This window comes from Eucyclogobius newberryi, unplaced genomic scaffold (assembly GCF_026437365.1).
Source record: "Eucyclogobius newberryi isolate DKJ021-1_F unplaced genomic scaffold, fEucNew1.0.hap1 SCAF_7, whole genome shotgun sequence".
Lineage (NCBI taxonomy): Eukaryota > Metazoa > Chordata > Actinopteri > Gobiiformes > Gobiidae > Eucyclogobius > Eucyclogobius newberryi.
In genome coordinates this window covers 34,048,789-34,063,010 of record NW_027316389.1, presented here as the reverse complement: position 1 = coordinate 34,063,010, position 14,222 = coordinate 34,048,789, and the positions used below count along the sequence as shown (strand labels likewise).

General features: G+C 39.5%; 1 protein-coding gene across 1 annotated transcript in view; it reads right to left on the bottom strand.

The window, feature by feature from the left end:
- Positions 1-1,025: 1,025 nt before the first annotated feature.
- sema3e (sema domain, immunoglobulin domain (Ig), short basic domain, secreted, (semaphorin) 3E) overlaps positions 1,026-14,222 on the bottom strand; it is a 59,637-nt gene continuing 46,440 nt past the window's right edge. Inside the window, exons 10-17 of the mRNA XM_072434906.1 lie at positions 14,040-14,184; positions 12,995-13,220; positions 11,587-11,678; positions 9,567-9,608; positions 8,214-8,380; positions 4,924-4,994; positions 3,825-3,958; positions 1,026-1,970 (exon numbers count right to left, since the gene is read on the bottom strand). Of these exons, the coding sequence (XP_072291007.1) occupies positions 1,518-1,970; positions 3,825-3,958; positions 4,924-4,994; positions 8,214-8,380; positions 9,567-9,608; positions 11,587-11,678; positions 12,995-13,220; positions 14,040-14,184 (1,330 nt within the window). The 3' untranslated portion in view covers positions 1,026-1,517. The remainder of the gene's footprint in view (positions 1,971-3,824; positions 3,959-4,923; positions 4,995-8,213; positions 8,381-9,566; positions 9,609-11,586; positions 11,679-12,994; positions 13,221-14,039; positions 14,185-14,222) is intronic.

Here is a 14,222-nt window from a genome sequence, read left to right as displayed (position 1 = left end):
AAGTCAAGTCTCACAAGACCAAGTCAAGTCCCACAAGACCAAGTCAAGTCCCACAAGTCCAAGTCAAGTCCCACAAGTCCAAGTCAAGTCCCACAAGACCAAGTCAAGTCTCACAAGTCCAAGTCAAGTCCCACAAGACCAAGTCAAGTCCCACAAGTCCAAGTCAAGTCCCACAAGACCAAGTCCTATGCTTTGAGTTTCAAGTCCTTCCAAGTCTATAACAAATGTCCTGGTCACAGATAGAGACTTTGGGATACATATTCTTTTTTAAGAGAAGTGTCAAGTCATTGGCCTTCAAGTCCAAGTCGAGAGCCAAGTTCTAGTCCACTTTATCAAGTCAAGTCTCAAGTCAACAAAATAGTGACTCAAGTCTGACTCGAGTCCAAATCCAGTCCACACCAGCTAACATGCAGTGGATTGTGGAGATTTGAAAGCCACTAGATGAATTCTCCTGATAGTTCTGAGTGTAGACCATGCAGGAAGTGGCACACCTTATTCAACAATATACAACAAAATGTAAAAAGAAGGTGCTGCTCTTGACGGTAAAATGTCAAAGTGGCTAAAATGTTTGCTGCCCCCTGATCCACATTGACCCAGGACAGTTCAGAAGACACCGGGGACACCAGGATGCTGGAAATAAAGTCTTGAGTTTTCTTGTGATGTCAGAATAGTGAAAGAAAACCTACTCCAAAAGCATTATAGACATAAGGAATGTACTATTTACACATGCTTAGGTGGTAAAAATGACTATTACAATCATTTACGGCACTTGTGGACGTTTTACTCATACTCACCTCCGATTTAAATGATTACATACAGTTTTCCACCTGCTCGTTGCCATGGAGAGTCTTTTTTCATGCTTTACTAATACTAATTAAGGTGTAACTAGTATAAATTAGTACTATAATTTATAGCATGACTTTTTTAAACATAAAGCCATATTTCCTTTAGCTGAATTGTTCTTCTATTTCAATTTGTACTCTCTAATCTGTTCAAAAAGACAAAACTGACAATAAAACATGCAGTTACTTTACAGTTTGGCAAATGCATCTCTAAAAACATTTGGCACGTCTAGCCACAAACGGAACGTGTGTGATATTCAATTCCAAGCTCTATTATAATGAATGTTATCATACTGCATCATTCTTTGTGGCGCTCAGTGGAAACAAGGCTTAATTAAGAACGTAAAGCTGATCATTGCATTCCTCTGCGACTGCACAGCGGCGGCAACTACATTATCCAGTTCACAACATCTAAACACCAACAGAAAATAAGTTATAAAGTACCAAAACGTTTCAAATGTGAATAGTATACGCAACATTTTCGCAGTCTGTACATGTCCATACGTTAAAGCTGATTTGCATCTTCCAACTTCTTCTTAGAGGAGTCTTCCATCTTCTCTTGCCAAACATTACTCAAAACCAGTCATTCGAAATTGCAGTTCTTGTCTGAAGCCTTGTCAAAAGGAAAAGCTATAACGAGATGAAAACGTCGGAGCGAGTTTGACCCCTCGGCGCTCAGGTATCGGTGGTGTGTCGCGGTGCACGATTGGAACCCTCTTCTCCTCTTCCCTTTCCTCGTTTCTCCATCGCGGCGTATCTCCTCTTGGGTTTTTTACGCTTCTTATCGGAGCACCAAACCCTTTCGCAGTACTCCTCCACTCGCTGCGCGTCGCCGTAACCGATCAGCTGCAGGAAGTCTTTGTACCACAGTCTGGAGTTGTGACCCGGGGCTCTCGGGCTGGCACTGGGGCCCGGGGAGGAGGCGGAGGGCTGGTGGCACTGCGTGGGCGACGTCTTGCCGGCGTTCTCCACTCTATTGGAGCTGAGCACCTGCATGGTGACGCGGAGCAGCGTGTGCACGTAGCCATGCTCCACGGTCTGGCACACGTACAGGCCGGCGTCGGCGCGCTTCACCCGCAGGAAGAGGAGGCCGTGGGAGGTCAGGATCACACGCTCGTCGCCGCGGATCTGTGGAAGACGGGAAGAAGGAATGAAGACGAGTAAAGAGGAACGTTCTTGTCTTTTTTTTACGCCAATCACAGCGTTTTACCTCTGCATTTTTTATTATTTGAAAGTTCCGATATCAATCTTTTCTGGGTTTATTGTTATGAAGAATGCACATCAAGCTAATAATCCAGCTAGGTCCTGCTAAGATCCTGGTCAAAGATCTGGAGATGGGTCCCCAGTAAAACGTCTGTTAGCACATTATAGTAATCACACCTGTACTTGCCTTAACAAAGCATGAACAAAGACGTAATTCATGATGAACAGATAGTTTATTAAGCATGATTCAGGCTGAGTAACTACTTAATTCAGGTTAGGGTTAAGAATAAGGGTTAGGGTGTTAGTTAAATAGTTACTGAGCCTGGATCTTTCTTATTTGTTCATTATGAATTAAATCTTTGCTCATGCTTCACTAAGGCAGGAATAAGTGTGGTGTGTTATTAAGTGTTACCAAATATCTTATTGATGTGATTTCACAATGAGTTCTAGATTTATGTTTTAATCATACAATTATTCGAAACGCTTGCAAAGGAAATTATGTTCATTGAATAATTGCAGTTGTTGTGATTTGCCAATTGTGACCATTAAAATTGCTATTTCAAATAAATTCCTATGTATTGCAACTCAACAGTCAAATTATGAGAAATTAGTCTACAAATTCAAACAAATGTCTTTTCTCTCCTCTGTCTCGATATTGTGTCAGGTACAACCCCTGTCTCCACGGCAACAGCAGAACCATCAGCCTCCTCAGCCTCTCCACACCATTCTTTACACTTGCCTGTGTCAGTTTGAGTCGGTTAGAAGTTTAAAATGTCTCTTTTGAAGGATGTAAGTATTCATATAAACATTACGAGGCCGGAGAGCGTGGAGAGACACTGCTTAGTCTGCAGCTGTGGCGCTTTCATTTCACTCCTGGCTGACATTTTTAATACTTTCTCACAGTGACGGAGGGTTTTATTCAGATAAGAAGTGGAACATGAACGACCAGACTCACATCCATCTGGATTTCAGCTTTTAATGAGAATCCTCGGTTCATTATTACAAGTATTTTTTAGTTTTAGATCTCCTTATCTTCTTTGAGTCATCTATATTCACCTGCTAAATGAACCTTAAAGTTTGTAGTAACTTGGCAAACGTTTTCACCTATTTAACTTCTGCAGCGATTGCCAACGAAGACAAACCGAAACGTTAAAACCTTCTATTTACTTCAAAACATTGAGAGAAGGTGGATTAGATGTGGATTAGATAAGGCTGTTAAAACTTCATATTCAGAGGGTATGAAGTATTCTGACTGCCCTATAGGCGGTTAATACAGTGCTGGGACTTGTGAAATGTGTTTAAAAATCATATTATCAAACTAGAAATGATATATTCTCTTGATATTTTGTCTAGTGTTGGACAATACAGTATTTTTTATTTGATCTGAAAACACGTAATACAATGGTAAGTATTGGGATAGCGATACTGATACAATACTTGATACAATACTGATACAGTACTGATGAGTTTGAATGAAATGGCATTGAAACTCCTCTACTATGAAAGATTTTACCTTTTCTCTCTCCTCCTCAACTTGAACTAATATAAAAAGTGAATATATTATGCAGAAAACCTAAAATATAAACAATGTATTTCAAAGATTTTGTTACTTATTTTTGATTTTTTTTTTTTTAATAGTAAATATCTGTAATTTAGTCAAACATTATACTTGGATTTCTCTCCAAGATTCACATTGGGCCATTATTTAAGAACTGTTTTTTTCTTAATGTTTCAGATGTTCTTGTTTGTCCAGATGAACCACACTGCACATTGTCCCACCTCGTGCTTGTCCCCGTCCCGCTGGACAAACCACAGCACTTTGGCCTGCAGAGAGCGGGGCACACACTCCAGTAACGTGCTGTTGCTCTCCACTCCATAGACGCGCTTCTCCTCCACGTGCTGCCACTGCTCGCCTGCAACAAACATCAAGAACGCTTAAGTCAAACGTCTGTTCAACACAGACATGTTCACGTTTGTAAAGAAAGTCTCAAATCTTTCCTTCAATTTCTCTCAGATGAGTCAGAATTATTACACTTCTATTCTTCTATTCTATTTTTTTCTCATTATTATTTTATTTATTCATAACATGTATATAGATGTATATCAATGTACAATGTCCTGTCAAAAATAGAAACACATATATTTAACATGTATAGGTCTAAAGCAGTGTTTTTCTGCCTTTTTGAGTAAAAATATTCTACAGGCTGTGCTCTGTGGCTGAGTGGATAGCACATATGCCATGCTCCACGTGCCGCAGACAGCATCGTCATGATTTCAAATAGGGCTCTGACAATTTGCTGAATGTCTGCACCTCTCTCATCCACATTCCACACAACACTGTCCTTAAAAACAACAACAAACAAACAAAACCAAAATATTTGACTACACACACAAACTACAAATATTGCCAACTCACGGGTTTAGGGGGAGAAAAGTGTTTAATAACTTGTCTTAATTAGTGTGTCTGGTCTTTACATTTGGTTATGATGGTGTTAGTGAGTCAGGGTTAAGCCCGGCGTTCTTTTTTGGACATTTCACCAGGACCAATGTGTGTGAATCAGTTGGAAAATCCATATTGACATTATTTCTTCCAAGGCAGACCTGACAATACTTCATGATGTTCCAGCAGTTTCCTTCAAGGGCCTAAAGACGCTTCATTATGCTATTTTTGGACTTCAGAATGTAACTTTATACATAATTAATAAAACTACCGTGACAGAACAGTAACATTGACAGTAGAATTCATCATCTTAAGCTTTCATGTGACATAACGGAGCATGTGCCACTTCCAGCCCTTTGTTCCTGGTCCTGGGCTCAGCGACAAAGCAAAAGGCACATGTACGTCTCGGCAAGCTCCGCGCTCGTTTTCAGCACTAACCATCAATTTGCAGCCCGTTGCACAGCTGGACGGCGTTGCCATGGCGAACATCCTGGCGCCTGAATCGACGGCTGAGAAAGAAAGAGCGAGAAAGTATTTTGAAACACGTGATGCGAGCGTGAGAGAGGCACAAAGGAAACAAAATCACTGCCATTTTCCACTGTTTAAAACGCGGTGAAATCAGGTCAAAGATGAAGATCTAATACGGAACTTTAAATGAACACATTTTTGATTGTTATTTTATTAAAACCAGGCGTAATAGCTGATCATTTTACCCTGTCTTCTATCTATTGTCTAGTGGTTTACAAGAGATTCATGTTCATAAGTCTTAAAGGGCAAGTGTGCGTTCTGATGAGGTAAAGATTAAGGATGCTCAGAAATATTGAAAACTAAACTGACACAGATTATGAAACTGAAATTGATGACAGACTGCAGATATGTACTTGGGCCTCAGAACTAAACAATAAATGGATACTTCTGGAATGTGCTTTAGGCGGCAGGGGGGAAATCACAAAGAGGATGACACAAAAAGGATCAAGGACCGGACTGACATAGTAACAGAAATGAGTGGAATGGAAATCAAATTAAATTAAATGAGAAAAAAAAGAAATTCAAGAAATGGACAAATTTGAATGAGTCTGGACCAAATGTGACTTATTTTTATATATTTTTTTAAATTTTTAGTTGTCTATTTGTATTATTATTTTATATTTTGCTGTTTGGTTGTGTTCTGTTTTTTGTTTTTTCTGTTTTATCCTTGAAAACAATCAAATTAAGGGTGCATTCACAACATATTTTTGATTCGAATCCTGATCTGTTTACCTGGATTGGTTTAGTTCGTTTGGGTAATTTTGACCGTGTAATCGAACATAATTATATCACATTTTTCTCAGGCGAAATGGAAACAAAGAAGAAAAAGTAACACTATAAATGTTCAGTTAGACTAATGTTAAGCCCATGGAGAGTTTAAGATTCTGTGCATTTATCCAAAATAGTCAGTATTTACCGGTGGTGACGCTCACGTTGTTCCACTGTGATGATTAGATTAGACTTGATTCGTCTAATGGTGACATGTTTTGTCCTTTATGTGAAAAAACGTTGCCTGTATCGGCCTAAGATTTTAAGCTTATTTTGTAATCGTGGGTTTGGAGCACAAACTGACCCTGATTCAGTCCAGAATGTCTGATTTTCAGTGTTTTTTTTACCCGGCCAGGAGCTTGTCACTTTTCTGTTATCAAAGAGTGGCGAGAGAAAAAAGGAATGAATGAAAAAAAATTCAAAGGTCCTGTCAGCAGAATGAGTAAATTATGACTTTGGTTTTTAAGGTTTAAGTTAAGGTTAAGCATAAAGTAAGTGACATTAACAACTTTATTTTATTGCACCTCAAGGTTTTAAAACACATTTTGACCAAATAAAGGTTTAAATATGCTGCCTGAAGGCTTCTAGATAGAGAATATGTATGAATAAAGTGAATTATTGATGAAAATCCAAAATGTATTGAATAATTCCGCTGTACTTGTGATCAAACTTGTTTTGTGTTTTGTTAACAATAACAATGATCAAAAAACATGATGACAATGATTTAACAACTATGTTTCGATTATTCCGAATACTTGCTGCAGCCCTATTTTTAATGATCTTATGAAGTATTTTCTGAGTTGATTGCTTGACCGATTATTAGAGTAAATAGGCAAAACAAGCATTTAGTATCAAAGGCTGTTTAAATGTTATGCCTGTATTATTACATATGCTGAACATTATGAAACTCAATTATCATTATTTCTATAAATCCCATCTGCGTCCTCATTTAAAGGTGAAAATGAGGTGATAGGAGGATGATATACAGGATCCGAGCACCTCAGAGTGTGAACAGATGAATCGTGAACAGACACAGAGGGATCTGCGTAATATATGTTGTGCTCTCATTATTATTTGACGTAGCAAATGTAAATGTCAAATTTTTAATGTTTTGGCAGGAGTGAATGCACAAGGTTTTCTTTAAACACATAATAAATACCGTACACTGTAGTTTATGTAAAAATGAAATTAAAAATAAACTGACAATAACATTTTCAGCCTGAACATGTACATCAACTCAACTCAAGGTGGGACAAATTGAGACATGAGATTTTGACATCACACAGTTGCTTTTTTGTGTTTAAACCCTTTTATTCCACAAAAGCCAAGTGGAAAAACCTCCCAAGATCATTATCCTCATGTAACTAACTGCTCTCTGTTATATGTATAAAAAATACATATATTATCTGATTCTCGAAACGTTTGACCCACTCTATAGCCACGTTCTGACTGGCCCTGGTCCACAGCTCCGAGGCAGAGATCTTGAGCAGCTGAAGTCACCCAAACATAACTCATATGTTTCTTAATAATTAGATCTAAATTATACCTGAATTCTACTTCTGAATTATGAGGCCCAGGTTTGTGTTGCTGTGAAACGTGGCTAAAGCTAAAGCAAACAGGAAACTACTTTTAAGATAAGATAAGATAAGATATTCCTTTTGGTTTAGTGTTATTTTTTTTCAGCATTTATTTCAGTTCCCTGTAAAGACTCTACACCATGTTTTCACCTCTCTGTGTGATTCATTGTTGTCTGGATGATATTAGATGCCTTATTGACCTTATTCTGCCCCGCCCACTTTTCCCTCTTTTCCCATTTGCATTGTGAGTGCACTTCCAGTCCAGCGGGAATTCCGTTGGTTTAAATGGAGAACGATGGAAACGTCTTGCCGTTAAACATGCTCTGAAGTAGATTGATTTGTGTAAAATATCCAATTTTCATGTGGTCAACAAGTCAACAATGCATCATTTCTCTGGACCTGAAAACGTTTTTTAGTCTCTGTAGAACTTATTTTCTCTGGATGTCGCAGCTCTATGTTCACTAATACAACCAAAAGAAGGATTTTGTTGTATGGCAGCGATGTATGTTGTCTGTGAACGTTGTGCGTCGATAAACAGGAAGCGGTTGTGGCTAACATGCTTTGCTAGCTTTGTTTTGCTAAGCATGTGGGCTCAGCATTTAAATTAGCAAGATACTGTCGTTTATAACAGTGTTTGGTGATGAATTATTCTTTTCTCTTTCTATCGGCTTTTTGTGATCTAGTTTCACTGAGTCTCTATTCTCTTCCAATCCAATCGTCTCTGGAGCTTTTACAGCGTTAGCCGTAGCCTCTGCTAAAGCGCTCCGGGAGCCAAAGCGAGGCAGAGACGTTGGATGCTAGCACTAGCCTCGCTCGCCTGCTGAGACGTACCAGTGGAAACGGGCCTGGTGTTACCTCTTGGTGTAGACTCCGTTTGGGTAGAACCTGGAGCAGGTGAGTCCGTCCCAGGCGCAGTAGGGGTCCCGGGCCAGGCAGCAGTCGGCACACTCTGATCCGTACAGGTCACACTGGTGCAAGCGGACCTGAGCCACACCCACCTCCGAGCCCACGTACAGCTGTTGCTACGGGAAACAAACATGGAGGCGCGTGTCATCTTAGTGCTTTTGGATAAAGGCGAAAGAGCAAGAGAATATGAATCTGTCATCAGAATATCTAAAATTACAGAGACTGAAGGCAAAATGGAAAAACATATTCCATTTGACAAAATTGCTCATGTTTTTAGGTTTTTTGTGTGTTTGTTTTTAATTTACAGGGCAGACATGTCAGTTATTTATTTGTCTTCAAGAGTGAATGTTATATTATTATATTTACGGTTTGTATTACGGTCAACACATCTCAAAGTATTTGTCAAGTACAGTCTAAAAATCATTACTTAATACTGTTCGTACACTTAGCACCTTAAAAGTAGCTATATATTGGGTTAAAGATCATTATGTTGTTTATTTTATGTTGTTTTATTTTTTCAATGTAATCAGCATTCTCTTTTTCTTTTTCTCTATCTATTTCTTTCTCGGTATAGCGTAAAACACATATTTTGAAACAACAGTACTACAGTAGATTGCGGTAATGTAACACTTTATGGATACCAACCGCCATTAATACTCAAAGAAGAAGAAGTTGGACGCACAACTACAGTAGGTGGCGGTAAATGCACTTTTTCAGTTGGATGCCGAGCGCCATTAAAGGCCAATTAAGGTCTAGTTATTATAAAGATGTACAGATAATGTATAATGGAACATTTCAGGTAAAGCAATAACATCTCCTTCTCTGTGGAGGCGAGCACTTGATTTAAATTTGAATAAACATAACACAATAAATGCAAATGAAATAGTGTTTTTCACCACTGGATACATATATACACCAACTGGGAACTGAAGATTCCTTTTATCTTGTTTCATTTGACTTTACACTGGGAAAACAAGAGATCAAAGGAACAATAAAATTATAACTATTTTAGATTTGTTTAATTAGTCCATGATTATGTTACTATAATGATGTGATGTCATTCAACACACAACAAATGCACATCATTAAATTGTTGTTGTTTTGTGATGTTATCATTTTGCACAGATGTAAATGTATTTGACAGGGACCAGCGTGACATGTAAAGAGCGGTGCAGTGGAGAGTCTTGACCGTTCAGAGGAGTGAGAAGCAGCACCTCACGTGACACTCACTGTACATGTGACAATGTGAGCCCCTGGTGGCCAAAGGGACAAACAACAGTCAGAATGAGAGACTGGACTTACTCTTTTGGGAGAAATGATGAGCTCTCGAATCGGGACGGGAACCTGTGGAAACAAAACAGTTCTCTATCAACGGCGACAAATGTACAAAAAAAATGAAACGCAATTATAAGATATTCAAGTAGAAGAAACTGTCTTTATCATAATATATTTTAGTTTGTAGTTAGTGGTACAATATTATTTTGCATATATATTTATTTTAGCAAACTGTCACACTAAAACTGTTAACAATGGATGTTTCAGGACTGCAAAAAGATGCTGATGGAAGAATATTTTCAACATGTATATAATTATAGAATGCTGAATGTATTTTGGAACATATCCTGTTACATGGTCCAAAAAGAGAACTGCATTCTGAATCCTTAGATTACTTTCACATGAAGATGCATTATAGTCATTGTAAAAAGACAACATTTAAACAGTGTTATGTTTGGTCTGTATTTATTCATCACTGATTAGAGAAGGGGAAATCCCACACACAAGAGCAATGCTATTCTTTTTCTTCTCACTAATACTGCAGTTTGAAGTATTATGACATGATCAAACACTACCATGTCCCTTTGATTTTAAAGGAGACAGACTATGCTTTTCACCCAGGTACGCTGTGTTTAGCCATAACATAAATACATCATCAGTTTACATTTTGTTCATTGTAAACCCCAATATTAATCTACAATCTTAAAAAGTCTTAATAACAGAAACAGGTCCATTAACTTCCTGTTCCAAACTGCAGAAATGAAAAGCCCCGCCTCTTCATAGTGACATAGTGACAACAAGCAGCAGATTGTCATTTAAATGTTTTTATTTTTGGCTACGTGACATTTTAGAACTCTAAATATGTCACTCGGAGTCTTAACTAAATAAGGGGCAGTGGGCGGGGATTGGGGGTAGGTGAAAACAGGAATTTATTTAAGTACTCGAGCCTCAATTTTAGGACAATACATGCAGAAATCGATCATTACTTCGAGTAAACTGATGGTTAAAAGCTCATCAAAGTTGATTCAAGGTAATATGTGAATAAATGAATGATGATTAACTGTGCCGAGACATATTCTGAACACATATTTCTGATGCATGTTTTTAGTTACTCCACAACACTAACATTATACCTGTAAAAGTGCTGTGTTGAGCGTACATGGGCAGTCTTTGTAAACAAGGACAGTTAGTAGTGAGTGACAGCACACATCAGTCACACGCTAAACACCTCATCACAAGCATGGACCTCAGCAGGCCTGCGAGAAGGGCATCAGGGCCAATTTGTCACACCCCATCCATCAAATCACATTTTAATGAATCAGCAGCGCTCATGCATAACGGTCAGGTAACTGATTATGGTTCTATATCATGCAAAACCACGTGTTTAGATTTGAACCAGGTTATGATGTTGTTTCCTCATAAAACTTACACGTGTGATATTATCTCCTTAGAAGTATGAAGTTCAATCTGGCATTTCACTCAAAATAGAGGACATTCTTTCCTGGGTCACTGTGCACTTTTTGAGGATTTAAATTCTGTTACAGTAGACAGAAGATTTGTTTGTATAAAAAGGCTATTTCAGACTTAATTTCAGATAAATGTGGAAGATGAATGATGCTCACCGGAACATGTCAAGTTAAAAGAGACAAAATATGTTCAAAAGAAGATATTCATTAAGATAATTTCATTAAAGGAGATCTTAATGTTGTCAAAACATGTCTATTTGCTGATTCTAAAAGGTTCTATCTGCAAAACACCCACTTGTGAAATTTAAATAATAACACTTTTCACTTTATAATCAGGTTTCCTTCATCTGACAACCTGATGAAAAACAGGCAGCTACTACTTTCATCCTGACTGAACCACCAGATGGAGTTCTAACGCTGACACATCGTAAGTAGTTGAAAAGTGGAAAGAGAAAAATCCTCTATTCAATCTTTACGTCATTGAAGTTTTACAAATTACAGTTTTTCAAATAAGAAACATACAATATTCTGAACTCGCCTCACTATTGGCTGTGTGCACAAATCTTTTTTCACAGTTTTACCTTGAAGACTTGCAGCTCCTCCAGCAGCACTTCCTCCATGATGTCTGTGTCTTTGTTATAGATGGTGATAAACTTCAGAACGGCCGAGTCGTCTGAACAGGAGAACAATGACATGGCAGGAGTCGGTATGTCACTTTGAATTGCAAATTTTTTTTCACAAACAGCAGCCCGAGTTTGTCCTGTCTACAGTACTCCTAGTCCTCCCTCAGCAGACACTGATCAGATTGTAGTTTTCAAAATACTGACCTTAAAAGATCTACATTGCTGTACAAACTATTTCAGACATGATTTACTTTGCAACATGAAAACAGCAACAGTCAAATGAAGTTCAAATTAGTGATGGACAGATTGATACCAAATATTGACATATCAACACAGAGCAAGGCATAACCAGGAGGCTGGCATAGTGTACAGAAACATCTGTGCAGAGTACGGGCTGGAGACCCCAAGGACAAAGTGTGAAACACCTCCAAAGGTGGTGGAGAATGACCGAGCCAAGGTCCTCTGGGACTTCCAGATACAGACTGACAGCATGTTAATGGAGAACCAACCGGACATAGTGGTGGTTGACAAGGTGCAGAGGAAAGCCGTGGTGGTGGACGTTGCAGTGTCATGGGATGGAAACATCCGGAAAACGGAACATGAGAAAATCTACTAGAGAAAAAAACTACACAAACTAGAGAAATACCAAGGCCTGAGAGAGGAGCTGGAGAAGGCCTGGAGCGTGAAGGTATCGGTGGTGCCCGTAGTGATCGGAGCACTTGGGGCAGTGACCCGCAAACTGGAGGAATGGCTTGAGCAGATCCCAGGAAAAAACATCAGACATCTCGGTCCAGAAAAGTGCAGTGCAGGAACAGCTACTGAAGAACCCTCAAGCTCCCAGGCCTCTGGTAGAGGACCCGAAATAGAGAGAAATAGAGACCTCCGCGGGTGGTCTCATCCCTTTTTCTAAGCTCGGGTCCTCTACCAAAGGCCCGGAGATTGAGGGTTCTGTCAGTATCTTTGATGTTCCTAGCATTGCACTTTTCGAGTTCTCCGATGACCACGGTCACCACTTTCGCCTTCACCTTCCACACCTTCTCCAGCTCTTCTCTGAGGCCTTGGTGTTATAGCATTCCAACAGAGCCTTGTTCCAGCAGCCCATTTATCATCAAGGTGCCGGGCCACGTCCGAGCCGGCATCTCATGTATTTCATTGTCACTCATCATTGTATGAGGTAGGCAGTAGCACCAAGGGTCTTGCCAACGGACCCAAACTGAACCCATTGTATATTATTCAAACCATAGTGTTTCAAATAATAGAATGAAGAACCAAATGACTGAACTTGCTGTAAATAGCTTGATCCCTGGTTTCCCTGGTTAAATGCCTCTTGTTTATCACATAGTGTTCCTGTTTGGTGCGTATGTACCTGTCCCGATGTAGAGCACGTGGTAGTGTCCGTCCTGCGCCTGCACACGGTCCACAGCGATCTGAGTGAGCCTCCTCTGGCCCGGCTCGGTCTGAAGCAGCACGGGCCTCTTGTGCTGGGGCAGGACGGGCCGATACAGGACGGGGTGAGAGCGAACGAAACGCAGCACCTCGTCCGGGAACTCCTTTGAACTGGAGAAACCGCCGCCCGTCATCTTACTCGCACACTGCAACACACAGGAGAGGACGGGAACCACACATGAGCAGAACAGTCACAAATTCAATTGTAATTCTCTGCAGTGGTTTTTACTCCTACTTGAGTATAATATAGTGGTATTTGAAAGTGACAGTACTCTTACAAGACAATACTAACAAATACACAATGTGCAAAAATAACTTTTTCTGAGCTTTTCCCAGATTTGTGGCATCAAAGGTAAAGCTTTGGAGATCAAATGTTCTCTGTGACCAGACTCATTATGAACAATTTATTTCCTCATTGTAATTTCCTCTGCTGCCAGTAGATGGAGTGCTAATATCAAATCCTAATAAGGAAAAGCCTGACTGATAGAAAGTTGTGTGTGCTTTCACTACATACATTATTTTAAGATCTAAAGCGCAAACATACCAAGTTACTCAAGAGCAAGAGTGCGGGTAAGTTTTTTTGTAAATGAGTATAAACATTGTCTTTTCCTTTAAAAAAAAAAAAACAATTATAAAAACAGGACTCTGATTGGCTGAGCATGGGCGGTCCATCCCAATTTCACTTTGCCGTCTGAAGCCGTTCATGAGCCCAAAATGTATACTTGTCAATATGAACTATACGCAGAAGTATTTGTGAGAGCTAGGGACAAAAGTTACACAGATTTAAAACCCTACATGCTTTTATGTGTTGTGGAAAAACAGGCCCTAATCTTTAACACTAACAGAACAAAAAGGATAATATGTGTCTTTTAACCAGAGTTTCAGAAACAAATGTCGGAGTTAGGTGGGAAACTCAGATATCTTGACAGACAGAGCCGTAAGAGCTGTAAGAAGAGGGGAGGTACCGATCCTGGGCGGGGGTACGGGATGCGCTCCTCGTACAGGCTCCAGTGGTGCTCCGGACGCTCTCGATAAGCGAACGGCCCGTTAAACGCAGCCCTGATGTCCTCCATGCTGTAGATGCACACAGCGTAGCCTTTGAACACGGCACTGAAAACGAACACAGACACATTTTCTGTTGAGAATTA